Genomic DNA, 23,754 nt, shown 5'->3' with positions numbered 1-23,754 from the left:
TTAAACTAAGATAATAGGGGCGGGTTTCTTTGTCCTCTGTTAAACTAGGCTTTACTTGCTGTTAGATTAAACTCGGAACAAATTTAGGCGGACTTTAGCCAATGATTGTGTTTTTCAGTTCTAGATATAAGCTCAGTTAACTTTGTTAGAATTGTCAACTTTTCACTCAAAAACATAAACAATGAACAGCTGTTTTGTTTTGCAAACAATACTTTTGTAAAATGGAAAATTTTGCAAAAATGTTAAATAAACATTTAAAACAATAATTAATGAAACAAAACAAATCAGAAAATTGCAATTTACTTAAAATATTAAGTTTTTGTTCTGCCGAAATCATTGTTTTATTGTTTTTGTTAATTGTGTTTTCTCACTTATAACTTGAGTTTAATTGGCCAATTACACTCAGTTAAACTAAGATAATAAGTAACTTTACTGACAACTTAAAAACACGAAACATACCTATATTAAACCATGTTTAACCAAAGAATGAAGATTTTCTTTATCAGAAAAACCCGCCCTTCAGTTTTAATATTTCGATTTTAACTAACAAAGAGGGACTTTACGAAGAAAGCATACGTAGTGATGTGCAGAGTACATTGATCCTCATATACATCATATAGAACCTCTATAAAGCATTTAGCGGCCCACCGCCTTTAGCAAACATTATAGAGCACTTGCCATGAAAAATCAGAATCATTCTGGCACAACGGATTTCGGTGCAATATGCTTAATGCCTGCAGAACCCAACTACACCTTGCCTTCCCTAATGAATGCCCTGCTTGTGGGCTGGGTCCTTTAAAAAAATCATATTTGCAATACTTCTCTAAAGCTGAATGGAGCAAAAATAAAAATCGATTCAAGATTTCAAGAATTTTCTTTAAAAAATAGCAAATATTGCTTTTATTTATCTTATCTTATAAAAATACTTAAATAAGACTGATTTAATAAAATATTTTTAATCATTAAACTAGTATTAACACTTAATAATAAACTTAAGTATATATATTAATATTAATTAGGATATTTTGACTTCAAATTCTTCCAATAGTTCAAAGGACGACGATGTAGAAATGTCTTTAACATAGCCTGAGTGTGAGTATCTAAATCGTAGGTGGGTTGAAAATGACGCAGTAAATTATAACAATATTCCAGATCGAAACGTTGCAAACGTAAGATGGAACACAAGGCGGCCTCCTGGATAAGTTGACGATCAAAACCATTAAGGAAACGGGCAAATTCATTGAAATAGATTTTTGCATCGGTTTCCAAGGGAAATGGTTTAACAATCATGGATATTATTTCCAATAATACGGCAATACGTTTATCATACTCGGCGGTTTTTAAAGCCAAACTATAGTATTCATTAGCCAGTGGCAGTAAGTGTTGGCCTAGAATAAGTTGTTGTGTCCTAGGGACACCTAAACGTTTACACAATAGACCAAAGGCCAGTGAGATGTTATAAAATTTGGAATTTTTTAATTTCTCCACCAAAACATTGATGACTTCTTCTAAGGCGGGTTTAAAGGGTTCAAAGTGATATTCATAGCGTAGCTTAGAGAGCAGAGATTTACCACGTAAATCAGGTTTATCCATGTCATATTTAGTGCTCATTAGAATTTGTTGTATAACACTTATTAAGGCATCCGAACGATCATAAGTTCTATCCTCACGATGAGGCAAGACAGTAGGATACCACATCAATACTTCATGAATCATTAGATTGGATTTTAACAAATAGAAATACAAACATTTTGCTATAAAAAGTCTTGCAGGATGTTTAGGCATTTGTACATATTCCTGAACTTTACAGGCCATTAAATAGAGTTGTGTCAGATTCAAGGTGGCTTGCAGAGATAAATTTTCCATTTGTTTCCAATTGAAAAGTACTAACTCTATTTTATCAATTAAATCTTGACAGAAACAAACATTTTTTGTCATTATATTGCTTAGCACCGCAAATAGACGTTGCAAACATTTGGATAAATGTCGAGGTGGCATTTCTTGTATTATCGAGGGTAATTCATTTTCCGGCACATTACTACCTTTAGAATTTTGGGCTATAGTTATTAAAGCTTTCTGTATGAGAGCATAATCGGTTGAAATACTTAAAAGTTTGTTAATTAACTGTACAGACGTGCAATTAGGATCCAATTCCATTTCTGAGTAACAATATGCATTGATTTCATTATGATATTGTGTTAAGATACTTTTTTGACGTTGACTTTCCTTGGTGCTTAAAGATTCTAAGACATGTTTTTGATTGTCATTTCTATAGGAATTGATTAAAACATCGAATAGTGTTTGATTGTTGGATTGAGGCTTAAAAGGTGAAAGACGCTCGGAAGGTATGTTAACAATGGTTTCATTGTTGCTTTCTAAGGGAGAAGAAGAAGGAGGAGCAGGAGGAGGAGATTGTGGAGAATCTGTATAAACAAAATTTGAATCCGTTGTTAAAGTACTAGTAGTAGTATGTTGATGATAGTGGCAGATATTAGCTGTTGTTCTTAATTCAAAGGTTTTTGGTTCAATATCACTTAAATCATTAGTATCAATGCATATTTTTGTTGTATTAAGAGAGTTATCTTCATTTAGTTTGTTAGTATCTACAGAAAGTTCAGGATTTCCATCTAGTTTCTTCATTTCTTTGCTATCTTCTGTTAATCTTTCCCTAAAGAAACCCATTTCTATAGCAGTTTCATTTTCCTTTAATTTACAGTTCATTTCACCGCTTTCACTTTTCATTTTAACGTTTTTTGTTTTAGCTTCTTCCTTTTGTACATTATTTACATTTTTATTTAGTTTTGTATATTTACCCAGTTTAATAGGAGTTTTACTTAGATTTAAACTTTCTTCCAATATCATTTGTTTGGCCTTTAAACGTTGTGATCTTTTGCATGGCAATACTTCAGTTAAACACTCACTTTTACGTTTTCTTCCTCTTTTGGGTTTGTTTTCTGCATCGATCACATCGTTCATAAGTAAATCATCTACTATAGGATTGAGTGACTCTGTTAGCACCTCATTATAAAGAGTACTATTTAATAATGTGGAAATATTTGAGGAATTTATAGTTTCATCACAATTTTCATTGGTTTCCATTAGTTCTGTACTCGTTTCCTTCGAATTTGCTTCATTTTGATCTTCATCGATCATTAAGTCATCCGTTTCATCTTCGGTATCCAGTGAGGTATTTAAATTAAGTTCTTTGTTTAGTTTAGAGACTTCGTTTTCCAAATTTAAGGAAATCCTTTGGGTATTTGCTAAATTTGTTTCGCTTTTATCTTTATCCTTCTCACTAGTTTTATTAGGGTTCTTTTTGTAGTCCGCACAGTTTGAAACTTGTTCTAGATCTTTCATTGATGGTTTCGTTTTAACTTCTTCTTTTGTTTCAGTTATTGTATTTCTTCGATTACCTTTGGAGTTATTTAAATCTAAAAGTTTAAGTTTTGTTAGACCTAAGCTTTTTATTTGGTGCCCAGTTTCCTTAACATCCGTTGTTTCAGCTGTCTGTGATAATTCTGTTTTATTTAAAGTTTGTTCCATTTCTATTGAATCATTTATGGTAATTACAGACCAACACAATGAATTTTCCTCTCTAGAGTTTAATTTTTCTAAATTATTTGTATTGTCTATTGTGCTATCAGCTTTTTTAAGTTCCTCAGTAAAAGTTCTATTAACCTTCATGTTGTTTTCCGTTTGCTTAAGTAATTCAAGGTTATTTTCTTCAATGGCACTTTCTTTTACACAATTATATCCAGTTCCTTCCGCTAAATTAGTTAATTTTGTTTTATTTATTATTGTAGGGGCATTCATTGCAATATCCGAACATGTTAATGATATTTCTTTAATAGAGTTTAATTTGTCTAAATTACTTGGACTGGACTTAAAGCTGTTAGCTTTTATTACCTCTGGAACCGTTTTCGTATTATCTTCAAGGTTATTCTCCTCTTTGGTACTTAATTTTAATGGATTATATTCTCCTTCCCCTATAGGTATGTCTTTAGTTGGTTTTAGAAGTTTACTTGGCCATTCACTTGCTTCTTTTTCCTTAGAAAACCTTTCTTCATCCCAATCTGTTGAAGTATTTGAGTCTTTAGTTTTGTTGCAACTTTTATTTGGTATTTCTGCACTTTCTATACTTTCATTAGAAATTCTTTCATCATCCGACTCAGTTGAAGTAGTTGTATCCAATGTTTTGTTGCAACTTTGGTTTGGTAATTCATTTTCTGTTTCCTGTTCTATTTCCTTTGTGTCATTGCAAAAACTTTCATTTATAAGGCTTTCATTGTCTGATGATAGTTCTAGATCCTTTTCAAAATCACTGCTATATACAGGAGCGTAGCTTAGTTCTCTTTGGCTTTCATTGTCTGATGATAATTCCAGATCCCTTTCAAAATTACTATTTTCATTGTCTGATGATAATTCCAAATCCTTTTCAAAATCACTGGCATACATTGTATTGAAATCCTTTTGAGAGGTTGTATCCACAACAGCATTCTCACTTTCATCATTTAAGTTTGGCAAACAATTAATACTACTCTCCACATCTTTTAATTTCGTAGTGTTTGTACAAGATTCCTCATTAGATGTTTGTGTAGAAATAATCGTTAACCCAACGTTAGGAACTTTTTCAAATGTTTCAGTCTCATCTCCTTTATAACAGTAAACATCCGATGATATTTCTAAATCCTGTTCAATCTCCCTTAAACGCACTTCTGATTCTATAGAATCTTTAAGATTTTCAAGCAATTCCATTTGAGGCAGATGCTCACATTCTAGTCTTTTTAATAAAGGAGTTGGTAAGTCGGGTATAGAAAATCTTTCAGTGATCTTTTCACAGCCATCAAAAGACCTTTCGAAAACTGGCGTATTTAAAACAGGCAAAGATAATTGTTGATCTACTGCCTGTCTTAAAGTTAAATGACAAGATTCATAATCACTACAGGCTTTCGAGGCATTATTCTCTTCGTAATCATTCGTTTGTGGCAGCATATTTGTAGAATTTATAATTTCAGCATTAGACCAATTTGTGGAATATTCCGTAACATTGTCATTAACATTAATAGCTTCTCTATAAGCCTCTTCACTTAAATTAAATTTAGTTTTTATCACAGTTTTTGCATTGTTCTCTTCTATTTCCGGCTCTTCTAACTCACTATCTGAATCACCAAATAGTAATTGGTACTTGTTGGCTATATTCTTGCAGGCTTTAGATTTTTTACGTTTTACTGAATCCTTGACATTTCTAGGCGTTAGTTTAGTTCGTGGCAAACTACTAGAGGGTTTAATAAATGTAAATTCTTCCTCTGTTTTTTCTGTCACTTTAATTGAACTTTGTTCTAAGAAAATTTTCTCAGTTTCTGAGATATTTCCATCTTGTGTAAGAGCGAATGTTTTTAGAAAATCTACGGCAGTTTCTTCACTTTCATTGGGTATAGTTTCATTTGATAATATCACAACAGATGATTGTTTAATTGTATCTGCTTTAGAATGTTTAGATTTTCTTGTTTCATATGACTTCTTACGATGATCTTTAGTTTTAAGTAGACGTTTTAAAGCCTTACGTTTCTTTTTATTTAAATTAATTTCCGGTATAAGATCTTGTATTTGTTCCAATAGTTTGTGTTTAGTTTTCGTTTTATTTGAAATTTTAGTTTGCTGCCTACGTGTGTTATCTTCATCTTTTATGTTGGACTTTTTGGAAGGAGTTTGTTCTTCAGTTGCGTTTGAAGCATTATGCATTTGTTGTATTTCTCTGTCCATAGAGTTGGAATCCTGTGAATAGTTTTCTAAGAGGATGTTTGAAGTTGTGAAGCTGGTGGGAATTGGACTTATTGAGGCTCGCTGTTGTAGAATATATTGAGAATTGTCTGAAAAGTAATGTAGAGAAATTAATGGATTTTGATCTATCTATCTGTCTGTCTGTCTATCTATCTATCTATCTATCTATCGCTTTATCTATCTATCTATCTATCTATCTATCTATCTATCTATCTATCTATCTATCTATCTATCTATCTATCTATCTATCTATCTATCTATCTATCTATATATCTATCTATCTATCTATCTATCTATCTATCTATCTATCTATCTATCTATCTATCTATCTATCTATCTATCTATCTATCTATCTATCTATCTATCTATCTATCTATCTATCTATCCATCTATCTATCTATTTATCTATCCATCAGCTAGTAAACTTACCTCTTATACTGTCCCTTCTTAAAGGCTCAACACTTTCTCCTTCTACAGTATTTATTCTAGCAGTTATTATTTTCTGAGCTTCTGGTCTCACAACATTCGATGACAACTCAGAAGATTCATTAAAACGTATGGGACTTCCCCTAGCATCATTAGAGTTATCTAAAAAGAAAGAAAACAACTTAAAAATACTAAATAATTTTATTAAAAATCTAAAATTTACCCATTTGCAGCAACGTTTGAGTCTCTGTTGTAGAGGTATTTGGCGGCTGAGAATTCACATATAAATCCAGCAACCAATCAAGGAACTGTTGTTGATTTAAAGCGGAATTTTGATTTGTATTTGCAATGCCAGCATTGCTTGTTTGTAATAAACTCAAAAGCATTTTACCAAATATTTGCCAAAGTTCATTAAAAGCATTCGACGATAATTGACCAAGAGCTGAATTTGTATTAGCATTAAATAAATTCAATATAGAACTAGCATATTGATTGCTAGCTACCTGACTTGAAAGTGAACTAATGCGTGATCTATTTGAGGACGATAATGGATTTATATTTGGCGTTGGAGAGGGTGAAGGTGTAATAATTTCCTGTTTAATATTGTTGGCTTGATTGGGAGGTAGATAATCAATTTTTCTTCTTATATTACACAACATTGTACAAGTGCCAATGTTTATGGACTTTTTGTTATTATCCTTTTTTAAACGTGCGGGTGGTGATTCCAACAAAGGTGATACAGATCTTATGTTAGACCATCTGGAATAGACGTTTAATATATCATCAATTGCCGGTATTTTTTGTGGTTCTGGAAACATGGTTTGTACATGTTTTTGTATAATCTTTTCGGTATTAGTTTGTCGAGTTATCATGGTGCTAATGTACTGAGAAGCCTGATCACGTTTTGTTGATGTTGTTCTTGTAGAACATTGTGTATTTTGATCTATTAATTTAGGTTTGTTGTTACATGTTAGCCATTCCTGTTTGTCGGTAGAATTAAATTGTGTGCATTGATCATGTTTGATGGTCGATGGTGTGGAACATTGTATTGTTTTATCTTGCATTTTTGGTTTATTACTACAGTTTAGACAAACTGCTGTAGATTTTAATAGATCACACTGTATAAACATTTCCTGAGTTTTAATTTTATTACTCCTCGTTTTGCCTTTTTTGGGACTACTAATTGGTGCTATTTTCAATTTCATGGTGGCACAGTATTCTTTTAGTCTTTCGACTAAATCTTTATCGGGTAAATATTTCAATACATCTTCCGCCTCTAGTTTCTTCATGATTCTTACATACTTTACTGCCAGATTATCAAAACTTATAGGTCGTCCGTCGTACTGTGCTAAACGTGCCTTCATTTGCTCATTCATCAAAGTCTTATTTGTTAAATCCTCATCAATTTTATCATATTCTACTTGTAGTTTTTCTAATTGTTTTTGAGCTTTAGCATGTTCGTGTTTTTCTTTGTTATACAGCTGCTGGACTTGTTGAGCTGTCTGTTGGAAATCTTTTAGTCTTTCCTGTAAGCCATTGTTTTGACTACGAAGTTTATCAATTTCCTGCAACAACTCATCCACTTTGGCTATAGTTTGCGCCATTTCAAATTTTCTGGAAGACAGTTTCTTTTTGCTAAATCTTACATCCAGTGCATTATAATTACATGGAGTTTGAGTCCTTGGCACAGAATGTCCTTGCTTGGGAGGCGTTCTTAGAAAATCCAAATTTATTTCTTCCATTATTGAGAAAATATCTAACACTTTGGTTTTATTCAATTTTTTTTAATATTTTGTTTTATTCTTATTTTATTTAAACTTTAAGAAGTTTTTTGTAAAACATTTTATAAAAAACCAATTAAATATTTCTTTTTTTTATTGATAAACGTTTATTTTCTTCACATTTTTAGCGCAAACACATTTTTTTAATAAACAAGAACTTTTTTTCATCAAAATAATCAGACAGATGAGGCGAATGTGTCAGGGTGTTGTTAAATGCGAGCTCTGTTTTCTTTATTTATAGATTTTGACAGTATTAGTGCAGCCAGATATATTTTTTATATAGAGAGTTTGATAGTTTTCAGGTATGAAGAGAACCAATCAGCTGTCTAAATGTCTTCATCTTATTTGAATTTTTGATGTAAACATATAAAATGTCAAAAAAGCCGACGAAAAGCATGCTTAGAGACAGTGTTGTCAATAATGTGCTTTTGAAGAAGAAAATTTATGATTTATTAAAAACATATTTGTATGAATATGAAAAACAATTTACTTTTAGTCAAAATAGACTATTTTGTAGGGTTCTATAAATCGACTTTCAAACAATCGACTCGAAAAGTCGAAGTCGACTATTTTGTTCCAAAAAAGTCGATAACTCGACTATCGTCTATGAAAAGAGTCGAAAAGTCGACTTTGTAAATAAAAGTCGATAAAAGTCGAAAAGTCGGAAAGAGTCGAAAAAAGTCGAAAAGTCGAAAAAAGTCGAAAAGTCGAAATAGTCGAAAAAAGACGAAAATTCGGAAAAAGTCGAAAAAAATCGGAAAAAGTCGAAAATAGTCGGAAAAAGTCGAAAATAGTCGAAAAAGTCGAAAAAACTCAAAAATTGCCACAAATAGAAAAAATATAAATAACATTTTTTATTAATAATAATAATAATATAATGTTAATTGGCAACATTATAAATTTACGCTTCTGGCTTCGGAAAAAGTCGAAAGTAGTCGGAAAAAGTCGATAAAAGTCGGAAAAAGTCGATAAAAGTCGGAAAAAGTCGATAAAAGTCGGAAAAAGTCGAAAAGTCGACTATTTATAAAATATTGAAAGTCGAAAAATCGACTTTTAATTAAATGAAAAAAGTCGAAAAGTCAAAAAATCGACTTTTAACTAAATGCAAAAAGTCGAAAAGTCGACTTTTCATAAAATGCAAAAAGTCGAAAAGTCGACTTTTCATAAAATGCAAAAAGTCGAAAAGTCGACTTTTCATAAAATGCAAAAGTCGAAAAGTCGACTTTTCACAAAATGCAAAATGTCGAAAAGACTTTTCGTTTCAACTATAGAACCCTACTATTTTGTAGAAAAATGTCAAAAGGTTGATATTGTAAATAACAGTCGGAAGAACGATTTGTTCAAAAATAGTCAAAACTATAAATTGCGAAGTCTAAAAGTCAACTTTTATATGTGAAATCCATTTGCTTGAGATTTTTTAAAAAATAGACAAATATTTAATAAAATTTTAAATATTGAACGTTTGTTAAAAGATCTTGCAAAATAAAACATCATTTTTACAGTGTATTTATTTATTTACACCACACAGCCAATAAGAAAACAGAAACCGAAAAAAAACAATAAAATAGCCCGAATTCACCACATAGTTGTCATTCGCTTTGTTCATTTGTTCGGGTTCACGCGTCAAGTCGGTAACGTAGAAAAAAACAAATTCATTTCATTTTTGTTTTTTTCCAAATACACACGCATTCAAATGCAAAATAATTTAAATTTTTTACATAATTCTCATCAATAAAAAAAGTGTAAATTTTCAAGTATATTTGATTAAAAGTGCAAAAAATTTTTAATAAAAATTCAATTTGGGACAAACGTCAAGAAACAAATTTAACAACTCCTTTTGCAAAAAAAAGAGCACAAAAAAGCTGAGAAAGAAAAAATTTAAAAAACAACAACAATATAGACAACGACGGCTGACAAAAAAAAGCACACCACCATAACAACATCATTATTATCATCATCATCAACATTAAACAACAAAACTTAAAAAAGTAAAAGAAGAAAGAAACAAATTACACAAAATTTTATAAAGAAGAAGACAACAAACCAAAAGTAAAAGGTTATTTTTCATATTTGCCAGACAACTAAAACACAAATATTTGCAAGGATTTTTTTTAAATAATTAGAAAATAATTAATATTAATTAAAAGTTACATTTAAACAAAAACAAGTAATTAAATAAAAAGTGCATTAAGACTGATCAATATAAAAAAAATCTTATTAAAAAACAAAATTTCTAAAATTTATTAAAACAAACAAAAAACTTGCATTATAAATTTAATTAATACTCGAATATAGTGTATTGTGTATTTATTTATCAGCGTTAGCTATAGTATTAGAAGAAACAAAAACAAAAAAATGACCACAAATCTACGTCAGATTCCCTTAACCTGCAGTGGACACACTCGCCCTGTAGTGCATTTGGATTTTAGTGATGTTTGTGATAGTGGCTACTTTTTAATATCGGCATGTAAAGGTAAGTGTTCGAAATTTAAAGCGTATTTAAAAAAAAAACTAAAGAAAATTGAAAATTTTTCTATAAAAAAAACATTTTTGATAGGAAATTCTAGCAATTTCCACTATTTTCCATAGACAGTCATATTCTGGTCTAAGGTTAATTGTATATTACAAAAATATCAGTTAAATATAAAAAAAGAAACAAGTTTTTCTATTTTCTGTTTATGAATTGTTATATTTCTATTATAATTATATTTATGTAGTTTATAATTATGTTGATTGATGGCTGCTAATATAAACAATGGTCTAAACTTCTATTTTGCAAAATAGATATATACATATGTATATATTTAGGTCAAGGTATGGATTTGCTATTTCTATTCAGAGAACCTGTTTAAACAAAATTCATATAAAATTTTAAACTTTATATATAAAAAACTGAAAAAATCTCTAATTTTTAAAAACAACATTTTAGTAAATAGGTATTCAATTTCTAAATTTCCTTTAATTTTTATAAGTTTTACTATGAATTTTACTTTTATCCCACTACTAAAATGAAATAGCACTTTTTTGCATTTTGTAATAAACTAAAATTCATGGGGTGTATGTTAAGCAACTGACCTTGTGAAAGTGATATTGTCATTATTATTAAATCAATGTTATAGCATGTTAATATATTTAAAATAATCTCAAAATTAAATATTATTATTAAATAATAATAATTATTTTATACCTATGGTTTATTTCCTCCAATAGATAACATTATTTAAGTGAAAAACATTTTCCCTAAAACATTTTCTTTTCACCAAAAAATCGACTAAGCAAACAGACTAAACTTTAGACTAGGTTGTAGACTAGACTATAGACTAGGTTGTAGACTGGACTATAGACTAGGTTGTAGACTAGACTATAGGCTAGACTATAGACTAAACTATAGATTCGACTATAGACTAGGCTACAGACTAGACTATAGACTAAACTATAGATTCGACTATAGACTAGACTATAGACTAGACTATAGACTAGACTATAGACTAGACTATAGACTAGACTATAGACTAGACTATAGACTAGACTATAGACTAGACTATAGACTAGACTGTAGACTAGACTATAGACTAGACTATAGACTAGACTATAGACTAGACTATAGACTAGACTATAGACTAGACTATAGACTAGACTTTAGATTAGACTTTAGGCTAGATTAGATTATAGACTATAGATTAGACTTTACACTAGACATGCCTGTAGTCATTATTAGACTATAGTACAGACTAAACTATAGATTAGGCCATTGACTTGATTTTAGAGTAGACTATTAAACAGACTAGACTGGCTGTAGTCAAGACTGTAGGCACGTATCTTAAGTCAATCCTAAAGACTACAATTAAGGCTATAAGATTGACAAAACTTATGATTAAAGGCTAGATTACAGACGAAACTATAATCGAAACTCTAGGCATGAGTTTGGACCGATTTATCTGTACCGATTTTGTCCATTTCAAATCATATTATAATAGGTTTTCAACCTGATTAGATTATTTTTTATATCAGCTTTCATAAAATGATCTCTTTATGTTAATGTTTATTAAATTTAGAATTTCCGACAATATTTTTATGACTACTTTTTTTTGCAAAAACATCTTATTTCTGTTTTTGCTGTTTACTGTTTTGCTGCATTACGTTTTTTTCCTGATTGTTTTCAACAACAAGTTTTGTTGTTTTTTTTTCAAAATTATTTAAGGAAAACAAAAAGAAATATTTGAAATTAATTAATTTTTATTATTGTGTTTGTAAAACGTACTGACGTTTTATTACAAAGCAGCAGATCTGCTGCAATTTTCAGAAGTATTATGCAGTTATTGTAATTAATTTCCTTTAAGTGAGAGATGTTTGCTGGTGACTGCTTGTTATTGATTCGTTGATAAACTCGTTGCACATACGGGAAGCACCTTGAAATTTCTCATGTTGTTTTTAATCATTTATTGTGAGAGCTTTAAAATTGCAAACAATTTTTGTATAGTTTTCTAAATAATTTTTGTAATTTAGTTTTTTTATTTATTTTAAAGTAGAAAGCAAAATAATTTGTTATTTTATAATATTTTTTTTTTAATAAATGTTTTATTTCTTTCTTTGTTTTAAACATTTAGCTGTGTTTCTTTGTAGATTTTCTTTAGTTTTTTCTCTGTTAATGATTTAGTTTGTTTTGTTGCTTTTTTTTAATTTGAAACATTCATTCATTTGTTCTTGCTCACCTTGATTACAGAGAATATTACGAAATGTATTCTTGAATATATATTTAAAATTCACAATTTTAATGAAATTATTTTATTAAATCATTATTTAAACTTAACATCATGTCATGTGTATTTACATATAAACAGCTTTCATTTTCAATTTTATTTTTTGATATAATAAATTAAATTTATGCAAAAATTTGTATTCAGTTTACAGTTATTTTTAAGAGTTTTTTTTTTAACTATAGACTGAACTATCAATCAGACTACAGACCAAACTATAGGATATAGTTTTAATAGTAGACTATACTATAGCTTTAACTTTAAACTAGACTTTAGTTTGAACTACAGAGATTTAACTATAGACCACAGTTTGAACCATAAACAATAGAAACTAAACTAAACTAGCCTAGACTAGACTTGACTATAGACTATACAATGGACTAAACTATATAATAGACTTAAGACTAGACTAAAACCTAGACATAAAACTAGACTATAGACTAGACTATACTATGGGCTAGACAGTAAACTAGACTATAAAATGCACTGAAGATTAGAGTATAGACTTGACTATAAACTTAACTATAAATTAGATTATAGACTATACTATGAAATAGACCATGGACTAGACTATATTATGAAATAGTCTATGGACTAGACTATACTCTGAAATAGACTATGGACTAGACGAGACGAGACTAAAGACTAGACTATAGACTAGACTATAGACTAGACTATAGACTAGACTATAGACTAGACTATAGACTAGACTATAGACTAGACCATAGACTAGACTATAGACAAGACTATAGACTAGACTATAGACTAGATTATAGACTAGACTATAGACTAGACTATAGACTAGACTATAGACTAGAATATAGACTAGACTATAGACTAGACTATAGACTAGACTATAGACTAGACTATAGACTAGACTATAGACTAGACTATAGACTAGACTATAGACTAGACTATAGACTAGACTATAGACTAGACTATAGACTAGACTATAGACTAGACTATGGACTAGACTATAGACTAGACTATAGACTAGACTATAGACTAGACTATAGACTAGACTATAGACTAGACTATAGACTAGACTATAGACTAGACTATAGACTAGACTATAGACTAGACTATAGACTAGACTATAGACTAGACTATAGACTAGACTATAGACTAGACTATAGACTAGACTATAGACTAGACTATAGACTAGACTATAGACTAGACTATAGACTAGACTATAGACTAGACTATAGACTAGACTATAGACTAGACTATAGACTAGACTATAGACTAGACTATAGATAGACTATAGACTAGACTATAGACTAGACTATAGACTAGACTATAGACTAGACTATAGACTAGACTATAGACTTAGACTATAGACTAGACTATAGACTAGACTATAGACTAGACTATAGACTAGACTATAGACTAGACTATAGACTAGACTATAGACTAGACTATAGACTAGACTATAGACTAGACTATAGACTAGACTATAGACTAGACTATAGACTAGACTATAGACTAGACTATAGACTAGACTATAGACTAGACTATAGACTAGGATATAGACTAGACTATAGACTAGACTATAGACTAGACTATAGACTAGACTATAGACTAGACTATAGACTAGACTAGACTATAGACTATAGACTAGACTAGACTATAGACTATAGACTATAGACTAGACTAGACTATAGACTATAGACTAGACTAGACTATAGACTAGACTAGACTAGACTATAGACTAGACTAGACTATAGACTAGACTAGACTAGACTAGACTATAGACTAGACTAGACTATGGACTAGACTATAGACTAGACTATAGACTAGACTAGACTAGACTATAGACTAGACTATAGACTAGACTATAGACTAGACTACAGACTAGACTATAGACTAGACTAGACTATAGACTAGACTATAGACTAGACTATAGACTAGACTATAGACTAGACTATAGACTAGACTATAGACTAGACTATAGACTAGACTATAGACTAGACTATAGACTAGACTATAGACTAGACTATAGACTAGAATATAGACTAGACTATAGACTAGACTATAGACTAGACTATAGACTAGACTATAGACTAGACTATAGACTAGACTATAGACTAGACTATAGACTAGACTATAGACTAGACTATAGACTAGACTATAGACTAGACTATAGACTAGACTATAGACTAGACTATAGACTAGACTATAGACTAGACTATAGACTAGACTATAGACTGAGCTATATACTAGACTTAGACTATAGACTAGACTATAGACTAGACTATAGACTAGACTATAGACTAGACTATAGACTAGACTATAGACTAGACTATAGACTAGACTATAGACTAGACTATAGACTAGACTATAGACTAGACTATAGACTAGACTATAGCCTACACTATAGTCTAGACTATAGACTAGACTATAGCCTACACTATAGACTAGACTATAGACTAGACTATAGACTAGACTATAGCCTACACTATAGACTAGACTATAGACTAGACTATAGCCTACACTATAGACTAGACTATAGACTAGACTATAGACTAGACTATAGACTAGACTATAGACTAGACTATAGCCTACACTATAGACTAGACTAAAGACTAGACTATAGACGAGACTATAGACGAGACTATAGACGAGACTATAGACTAGACTATAGACTAGACTATAGACTAGACTATAGACTAGACTATAGACTAGACTATAGACTAGACTATAGACTAGACTATAGACTAGACTATAGACTAGACTATAGACTAGACTATAGACTAGACTATAGACTAGACTATAGACTAGACTATAGACTAGACTATAGACTAGACTATAGACTAGACTATAGACTAGACTATAGACTAGACTATAGACTAGACTATAGACTAGGACTATAGACTAGACTATAGACTAGACTATAGACTAGACTATAGACTAGAACTATAGACTAGACTATAGACTAGACTATAGACTAGACTATAGACTAGACTATAGACTAGACTATAGACTAGACTATAGACTAGACTATAGACTAGACTATAGACTAGACTATAGACTAGACTATAGACTAGACTATAGACTAGACTATAGACTAGACTATAGACTAGACTATAGACTAGACTATAGACTAGACTATAGACTAGACTATAGACTAGACTAGACTATAGACTAGACTAGACTATAGACTAGACTAGACTATGGACTAGACTATAGACTAGACTATAGACTAGACTATAGACTAGACTATAGACTAGACTATAGACTAGACTATAGACTAGACTATAGACTAGACTATAGACTAGACTATAGACTAGACTATAGACTAGACTATAGACTAGACTATAGACTAGACTATAGACTAGACTATAGACTAGACTATAGACTAGACTATAGATAGACTATAGACTAGACTATAGACTAGACTATAGACTAGACTATAGACTAGACTATAGACTAGACTATAGACTAGACTATAGACTAGACTATAGACTAGACTATAGACTAGACTATAGACTAGACTATAGACTAGACTATAGACTAGACTATAGACTAGACTATAGACTAGACTAGACTATAGACTAGACTATAGCCTACACTATAGTCTAGACTATAGACTAGACTATAGCCTACACTATAGACTAGACTATAGACTAGACTATAGACTAGACTATAGCCTACACTATAGACTAGACTATAGACTAGACTATAGCCTACACTATAGACTAGACTATAGACTAGACTATAGACTAGACTATAGACTAGACTATAGCCTACACTATAGACTAGACTAAAGACTAGACTATAGACGAGACTATAGACGAGACTATAGACTAGACTATAGACTAGACTATAGACTAGACTATAGACTAGACTATAGGCTAGACTATAGACTAGACTATAGACTTGACTATAGACTATAGACTAGACTATAGACTAGACTATAGTCTAGACTAGACTATAGACTAGAATATAGACCAAGCTATAGACCAGACTATAGACTAGACTTAGAACTATAGACTAGACTATACAGTAGACTATAGACTAGACTATAGACTAGACTATAGACTAGACTATAGACTAGACTATAGACTAGATTATAGACTAGACTATAGACAAGACTATAGACTAGACTATAGACTAGTTTATAGACTAGACTATAGACTAGACTATAGACTAGACTATAGACTAGTTTATAGACTAGAAAACAGACTAATTTATAGACGAGACTATAGACTAGTTTATAGACTAGACTATAGACAAGACTTTAGACTAGACTTTAGACTATACTATAGACTATACTATAGGCAAGACTTTAGACTAGACTTTAGACTATACTATATACTATACTATAGACTAGACTATAGACTGGACTGTAGTTAAGAGTAAAGGCTAGACTATAGTTTAGACTTTAGACTATACTAAACTATAAACTAGATAATAGACTAATCTATAGACTATAGTTTCAACTATAGACTAGACTATAATTTGAACTGTCGTCTAGACCATAGTTTGAACTAGAGAATAAACTATACTAAAGTATACTATAGTTTGATCTATAGGCTAAACTATAGTCTGAACTGTAGACTGGAGTCTGCACTATAAACCAGACTCTGGATTACAGATTGCGTACATATTCCAATTTCGAATATTAATACTTTAGTTCTTAATAAGTTTTAAAGCTTCTTATGGAATTTCTTGAAATAAAATTATAATTCAAATAAAACTTATAGAATCAGTCATAATACCGGTAATATAAGTAAATCTTTACATAATTATGCATTTATATTCCATACACAAAAAGTATTAAAAATATCAGTAGAACAGACAGAAATGCAACTTAAAAAAAGCTTTTTTCACTACAACAAACAATGCAATTCTCGTTTTATGCTTTAAAAGTGTAGACAGACAAACAGAAAGACAGACATCATGCTAGTCGATACCTGCTGATGTTGTTTTGTCGTCGCTGTTGTGTGCCTGTAATGTATTATGTGAGTAAAAATGGTGGGGCTATCAGGTCGTTGGCATTGAGGCAAGTCATTGAGTCAAGGTTGTTTCCGCAAACTATAATTTACACAAAAAAGTGAAACAAAAATACAATTTTAAAAAGCTTTTTTTAAACGTTCTTTTTTTGTAAATAACAATGTATTTCTCTTTTTTTATTGCTAGATGGCAGTCCCATGTTACGGCAGGGTGATACCGGCGATTGGATAGGTACATTTGAGGGTCACAAGGGAGCTGTATGGGGTGTAGCTTTAAATAAAAATGCCACCTTGGCAGCATCAGGTGCAGCAGATTTTACGGGAAAAGTATGGAATGCCATTACAGGCGGTGAATTACATAGTTTCCAACACAAACACATTGTTAAATCGGTGGCATTTGATACGAATTCCGAGAATATAGTTACAGGCAGCAATGAGAAATTGGTACGTGTCTTTAATCTCGAACAGCCACAGGCTGAGCCAGAAATGTATAGCGGTCATGGTGGCGCCATTAAAAGAGCACTATTCTGTCGCAATGATAAGTGCATTATAACGGCAGCTGATGATAAGACCGTACGTTTGTGGGATCGTTTGACCGGCAATGAGGTGCAACGTCTTTCATTCCCCAACAATCCGAATAGTTTAGAGATTTCCGCAGACAATCATATACTTACGATAACTCATGGTTCCAGTATTAGTTTTTGGGAAGTGGAAACTTTAAAGAAACTTAAAGAAGTTAAGGTGCCCACTAATGTCTCGTCGGCCAGTTTGCATCCGGATAAGCATGTGTTTGTGTGTGGTGGTGAAGATTTTAAAATGTATAAGTTCGATTATATAACTGGCAATGAAATTGGTAAGTTTGTAATAGTTATAATCTCCTTTAAAAAAAAAAACTGCTATAATTTTTCCTATTTCTTTTTTATAGAATCTTTTAAGGGCCACTTTGGTCCTGTTCACTCAGTGAAATTTTCGCCCGATGGTGAACTGTATGCCAGTGGTTCTGAGGATGGTACTTTGCGTTTATGGCAAACTACTGTGGGCAAAACTTATGGTCTCTGGAAATGTACTGAACCTAATGAATTAAACAACTCTTTAAATTCACCCCGTGAAGTACATGCAAATTAATTTTAATTTGTCCAACATTTATCTCCCTCCCCTCCCCTCCCCTGTCCTTTTCTATTATATTTGTACTTTTTTATATTTAAAATTTTTGATTTAATTTGCTAAATATCCTTTTTAATTACTATAAAACGGTTGAGTTGCATTTAAACTTTAACCGGAAACAAAAAAACAAAAAAAAGTAAAATATTTTTTCTTTAGTTTTCTAATTCCTAAATGCTGCTATTTTACTCATATTATTTACAAACTTATATTTGAAAAATATTTGCTCTAAATATTAAACAAAAGAATAATGAACAATAATTGGTATTAAAGATAAAATGTTGTTTTATTATGGTCATATCATAAAAAAAAGTTAAGTTGTAATTGAAATTATTGCCACAACATAACACATCTATGTTTCTCAATACTTAGGCTTTCTTAATTAAAAAATAACACACAATTTTTAATAATTTAATTTTAAATATTTTGTTTTTTAACTTAACAAAAAGTGTGAGGATTTTATTTTAAATGCGTTTTTTTTTTAAATGTATTAATAAAATAAATAGGAAAAATAAATATTGCTTTATTTTGTTTTTGCCAAAAAAAAAAGAAAGAAAAAAATCAAAATTAAAACAAATGATAATTAAACATGAGTACCAGTAGCCCAACCATGCAAATAGATTGTGGTAAAGTTTAACAAATCACTACCTTGACGGACTTCGGGCAATTGTTGCAGGTGATCGAACCAGCGTGACAAATTCAAATAGTTTTCCTTTTCGATGGGAGATAGAGATTTCTGTAAAGAAGAAAATTTGGTTAATAAATAAGATTAAGATTAATAAAGATTGAAAATAAGAAATTGTAAAATTAAATTAGTTTGGCCCTTATCATCCATCTTGATCCATTTCTATCTATCTATCTATCTATCTATCTATCTATCTATCTATCTATCTATCTATCTATCTATCTATCTATCTATCTATCTATCTATCTATCTATCTATCTATCTATCTATCTATCTATCTATCTATCTATCTATCTATCTATCTATCTATCTATGTATATATCTATCTACCTATCTGTCCATCTATCTATTTACCTAGCTATCTATCTTGGTTTAGGAAACCATAACGACCATTGTTTATTTCTTTTGAGAATGTAAAGACCTAGTAGACTGTTAGAATCAATAAATCTAAGGATCATGGAACCTATTTTCTAGTTCCTCTACATTTCTAGTTCCTAACATTTAGCTTATCCAGTCTTTAAGTATCTTCACATCTAGTCTTGGTCATATGGCATTTCATATTTTGCATTACATTTGTCTACTACAGGTTAATGACGTCACGTATTCTTTCAAATATCAAGCTGTAATACTGACTGTCCTGTCAACTATATAAAGATTCGAAACTAATCTAATTATCGCAATAAGTACTTACCACCAAATCATAAATCGCATAGAATACTGCCAAATCGGCCAAAGTAAGAAAATGTCCCACCAAATACGATTGCTTCAAGAACATCTTATTAAAATCCCGCAACAATTGTTGGGCAATGTGTTTATCCTTTGAGCCAGGTGCCACGTAAAGAACAGCAAATTCAATCCATTGATACACTTGAGCCTCAATTTCACGTGTTTGATAGCTGTTGGTGGCAATATTCGATTTTGATTCTTTGGCTAAACTATTAAGGATAGTGGCATATCCTGAGACTGTTTTGTTATTGAGAGTGCGTGTTACCACCTAAAAATGTACATACACCAGCACACATAAAATAATAAATAAAGTAACAAGGTCAAGGAAAAACTAATAAAAATAAATTCAACGATTTGTTCATTATACAGACCTGTTCTTCGTTTAGCTGGACTTTACCCAAAGGCACCTGCAAACATTTGGCAATTTTTGAGACAGCTTCAACTTCGCACATCTTTGTTAAATAAAGTGGTTTTTTATTTAAAAATAAACTAGGAAAATTTATAGAATTTTTTTTAGCAATGTACACGCTTTTTTTTGCTGCTCTCCAGAGAACTGCGCCAAGCAAATAATATTAACGGCGTTTAGCGGAGTCATAGACTAAATATGCCGACGGCGGCTAATAATTTTCTGTAAGCCGTCTATGTTTTCTGTTATTTTCAAATTTTTAACGTTTCTAAATATGCAAATAAAAACGAAATTCGAGAGGTTTTAAAAATCGTTATACTATTTTTAATGGCAGTAACATGGAACACATACTAGATCCGAAAGAATGGTCTGGTTTTAATTTTTAAAGTGTTATGTTATTGAACGGTGAAAAAAATTAGATATTATTTGGTTTTCCAGAATTGTGAGTCCTTGTTAGAGCCTCAAAGGTTATATCATATTGTACTAGAAATATAAATAATGTAGATATGGCCACCAAAAGCTACAAATAAAAAATGTTCGTAAATTTTAGTAATAATTGAAAACCGTGAAGTTACTCTACAACTGAAAACTATTTTTATATTCAGTTAAGTCTATAATTTTATATAATTAAGTCTATAGTCTAGTGGTTTATAGGGTTCTATAAATCGACTTTCGAATAATCGAACAATCGAATTTTTGTTGAAAAAAGTCGAAAAGTCGAAGTCGACTATTTTGTTTCAAAAAAGTCGATAACTCGACTATCGTCTGTGAAAAAAGTCGAAAAGTCGAGTTTGTTGATAAAAGTCGAAAAGAGTCGAAAGGTCGGAAAGAGTCGAAAAAAGTCGGAAAAGGTCGAAAAAATCGAAAAATTCGGAAAAAGTCGAAAATAGTAGGAAAAAGTCGAAAATAGTCGGAAAAAGTCGAAAATAGAAAGAAGTCGAAAATAGAAAGAAGTCGAAAAAACTCAAAAAAATTGCAACAAATAGAAAAAAATATAAATAAAATTTTTTTATTAATAATAATAAATAATAATAATAAGAATAATAATAATAATAATGTTAAATGGCAACATTATAAATTTACGCTTCTGGCAACTTTATAAATTTTTAACTCTTGTCGGAAAAAGTCGAAAATAGTCGAAAAAAGTCGGAAAGTCGAAAAAAGTCAAATGTCGAAAATAGTCGAAAAAGTCGAAAAGTCGGAAAAAGTCGAAAAAGAGTCGAAAAGTCGACTATTTATAAAATATTGAAAGTCTAAAAGTCGAAAAATCGACTTTTAATTAAATGAAAAAAGTCGAAAAATCGACTTTTAACTAAATGCAAAAAGTCGACTTTTCATACAATGCAAAAGTCGAAATGTCGATTTTTCATAAAATGCAAAAAGTCGAGAAGTCGACTTTTCATAAAATGCTATAGAACCCTAGTAAGTACTACTTCAAGATTTATATGTATATGTCATGCCTGTTATAGAGTAAATCTACGAATACTAACCGATGTTATAAAGTTCATATTTAAAGCTGCTAATCCACATACAAAATTACTTCGGGTATCGGACATTAGTTGTAATATAAAAAGACGTAACTAAAATAATGATATTTTAAAATTGGTAGACAATTTATGGGTTAAAACTTACGGTAGATTCGACCGATCGATGTTCAAACTTCATTGAGCTCAGCAGTACAGTAGCTTTACTTTTCTGAAATGGTTATTAAGATAAAAAAATTTACCAATTAAAATAATTTTATAAAAATAACTATAAATTTATAATAGTTCTTAAAAAAATTCGATCAAAATTAAAAACAAAAAATTACCACATTTTGTACATTTTGATTGTAATATAAAATCAAAAACATTTTTCCAATATGCATAAAAGTCCAGGCTAATGAATAGATAGTCCAGGCCGGATTCGAGTTATCCCAAGCATTTAAATATTTATACAACAAGAAAACATTAACACTCAAATTGACAAACGAACCAAAATAGACCAGCAATATAGAAATCGAAAAATGATCATTAATCACTTTAGTAAATTCATCCAATTTTGCAAATAAGTTCCGTAGCAAATGTAACTGATGACGAAAATTCCACATATCTTTGTAGCTTGAAGTATTCAAAAGTTTTTCCAGATATTCCAATAATTTCTCACCTCGTTTATAGACCATAAAAAGTAATGCATAGTATTGCAACAGTGAAATATGTATGATGACATTTGGTAAGATATAGACAGTATTGGTGCGTAGAAAATTTATAATTTTACCTTCATTATAGTAGTAACCGATTATAATTGTAGACACCAAATGCAATATGATCAAGGTCATGTGCCAGTTTAAGAACGCCTGTAAATCTCTGTAATTTAAACTCATTTTCATATCGTATAAAATACGATCAAAATCTACAACAAATATTTGAAATTTCCAATATGTTTCACGGCGAAAATTTATCACACGTATTAATTCCAATAAATGTATAAGATATACCAAATATTCACTGAAATATAAAGGTTTCTGCACAGTTGGCAATTCAATATTCGATAAAGTGTATTCATCGTAAACACAAAAAGCCAGAATTGAATATATACTCAAGCACCAGATGACATGCAAACGATATAGTATTAGATCTCTTTGTTTTATATCACTTCTTGGCTTATGCACTCCCATTGCGATATTATGAGGAAATTTTTGGAGATTTTAAAGAATTGTCTTTGCAATTGTTGTTTCTTTGTTTCGTCTTCTTTCTCATTTTGTTCAATATTTTTCTGATTGAAGGGTTTTAATTTGTTGGGGGATTTTTTCAGTAGTTTCATGTCTTCTTTTTGATGAGTATAAACGTTTACTAAATGGATCTGAATGAAATTCCCTTTTGTTTAAGGTGTTAATATTGATTGGGGGTATTTATTGTAATACTTGATTTAATAAATGTTTTTATAATTATTAAAATGTAATTAATCTCAATTTTGTAATAAATTTGATTGAAATGGGGAAGGGGGGTGGTGTGTTATATACTCTATTAATTAATGATGGTTGTGGGTAAAGCAGTATATTGATAGGTAGATAATTAGGTAAATAGATAGATAGATA

General features: G+C 30.5%; 4 protein-coding genes across 5 annotated transcripts; 1 reads left to right on the top strand and 3 right to left on the bottom strand.

Moving 5' to 3' along the window:
* Window positions 1-876: 876 nt before the first annotated feature.
* On the bottom strand, window positions 877-8,082 carry LOC111684915 (little elongation complex subunit 1). Of its 2 annotated transcripts, XM_046954869.1 has the most exons (4): window positions 6,431-8,082; window positions 6,211-6,369; window positions 4,433-5,870; window positions 877-4,387 (listed from the first exon to the last, which is right to left on the bottom strand). In XM_046954869.1, the coding sequence occupies exons 1-4, from the start codon at window positions 7,947-7,949 to the stop codon at window positions 1,012-1,014; spliced, it is 6,492 nt and encodes a 2,163-aa protein (XP_046810825.1). In that variant the 5' UTR covers window positions 7,950-8,082; the 3' UTR covers window positions 877-1,011. The 2 variants fall into 2 exon arrangements, with proteins under 2 accessions (XP_046810825.1, XP_023302913.2); XM_023447145.2 differs by having other exon boundaries at window positions 877-5,870.
* Window positions 8,083-10,178: 2,096 nt separating this feature from the next.
* LOC111684905 (serine-threonine kinase receptor-associated protein) lies at window positions 10,179-19,134 on the top strand. Its single transcript, XM_023447134.2, has 3 exons — window positions 10,179-10,461; window positions 17,888-18,553; window positions 18,626-19,134. Exons 1-3 carry the CDS (start codon window positions 10,344-10,346, stop codon window positions 18,823-18,825), a joined length of 984 nt encoding a protein of 327 aa, XP_023302902.1. The 5' UTR covers window positions 10,179-10,343; the 3' UTR covers window positions 18,826-19,134.
* Window positions 19,129-20,847, bottom strand: LOC111684911 (eukaryotic translation elongation factor 1 epsilon-1). Its single transcript, XM_023447141.2, has 3 exons — window positions 20,644-20,847; window positions 20,238-20,540; window positions 19,129-19,597 (listed from the first exon to the last, which is right to left on the bottom strand). The coding sequence occupies exons 1-3, from the start codon at window positions 20,722-20,724 to the stop codon at window positions 19,445-19,447; spliced, it is 537 nt and encodes a 178-aa protein (XP_023302909.1). The 5' UTR covers window positions 20,725-20,847; the 3' UTR covers window positions 19,129-19,444.
* A 131-nt stretch (window positions 20,848-20,978) lies between these two features.
* Window positions 20,979-23,334, bottom strand: LOC111684912 (putative gustatory receptor 59f). The gene is made up of 4 exons (XM_023447142.2): window positions 22,489-23,334; window positions 22,311-22,373; window positions 22,169-22,258; window positions 20,979-21,198 (listed from the first exon to the last, which is right to left on the bottom strand). Exons 1-4 carry the CDS (start codon window positions 23,332-23,334, stop codon window positions 21,094-21,096), a joined length of 1,104 nt encoding a protein of 367 aa, XP_023302910.2. The 3' UTR covers window positions 20,979-21,093.
* Window positions 23,335-23,754: the final 420 nt, after the last annotated feature.

The sequence above is a fragment of the Lucilia cuprina genome, chromosome 6, assembly GCF_022045245.1.
Source record: "Lucilia cuprina isolate Lc7/37 chromosome 6, ASM2204524v1, whole genome shotgun sequence".
NCBI classification, from domain to species: domain Eukaryota; kingdom Metazoa; phylum Arthropoda; class Insecta; order Diptera; family Calliphoridae; genus Lucilia; species Lucilia cuprina.
Note: the sequence above shows the minus strand (reverse complement) of the source record. Positions and strands in the feature narration are given on the sequence as shown.

Excerpts from the sequence above, each read along its gene's own strand:
- LOC111684911 (XM_023447141.2), bottom strand. The coding sequence starts at position 20,724 with ATGTGCGAAGTTGAAGCTGTCTCAAAAATTGCCAAATGTTTGCAGGTG. Across the intron at positions 20,541-20,643 it reads TCCAGCTAAACGAAGAACAG|GTGGTAACACGCACTCTCAA; the intron begins GTCTGTATAATG and ends GTACATTTTTAG. Across the intron at positions 19,598-20,237 it reads ATGCGATTTATGATTTGGTG|AAATCTCTATCTCCCATCGA; the intron begins GTAAGTACTTAT and ends TCTTCTTTACAG.
- LOC111684912 (XM_023447142.2), bottom strand. The coding sequence starts at position 23,334 with ATGGGAGTGCATAAGCCAAGAAGTGATATAAAACAAAGAGATCTAATA. Across the intron at positions 22,374-22,488 it reads ATCAAAATGTACAAAATGTG|AAAAGTAAAGCTACTGTACT; the intron begins GTAATTTTTTGT and ends TAACCATTTCAG. Across the intron at positions 21,199-22,168 it reads ATATGAACTTTATAACATCG|CTTTTGGTGGCCATATCTAC; the intron begins GTTAGTATTCGT and ends TTTTATTTGTAG.
- LOC111684905 (XM_023447134.2), top strand. The coding sequence starts at position 10,344 with ATGACCACAAATCTACGTCAGATTCCCTTAACCTGCAGTGGACACACT. Across the intron at positions 10,462-17,887 it reads TTTAATATCGGCATGTAAAG|ATGGCAGTCCCATGTTACGG; the intron begins GTAAGTGTTCGA and ends TTTTATTGCTAG. Across the intron at positions 18,554-18,625 it reads TATAACTGGCAATGAAATTG|AATCTTTTAAGGGCCACTTT; the intron begins GTAAGTTTGTAA and ends TCTTTTTTATAG.
- LOC111684915 (XM_023447145.2), bottom strand. The coding sequence starts at position 7,949 with ATGGAAGAAATAAATTTGGATTTTCTAAGAACGCCTCCCAAGCAAGGA. Across the intron at positions 6,370-6,430 it reads TCAAACGTTGCTGCAAATGG|ATAACTCTAATGATGCTAGG; the intron begins GTAAATTTTAGA and ends CTTTCTTTTTAG. Across the intron at positions 5,871-6,210 it reads AAGAAGGGACAGTATAAGAG|ACAATTCTCAATATATTCTA; the intron begins GTAAGTTTACTA and ends ATTACTTTTCAG.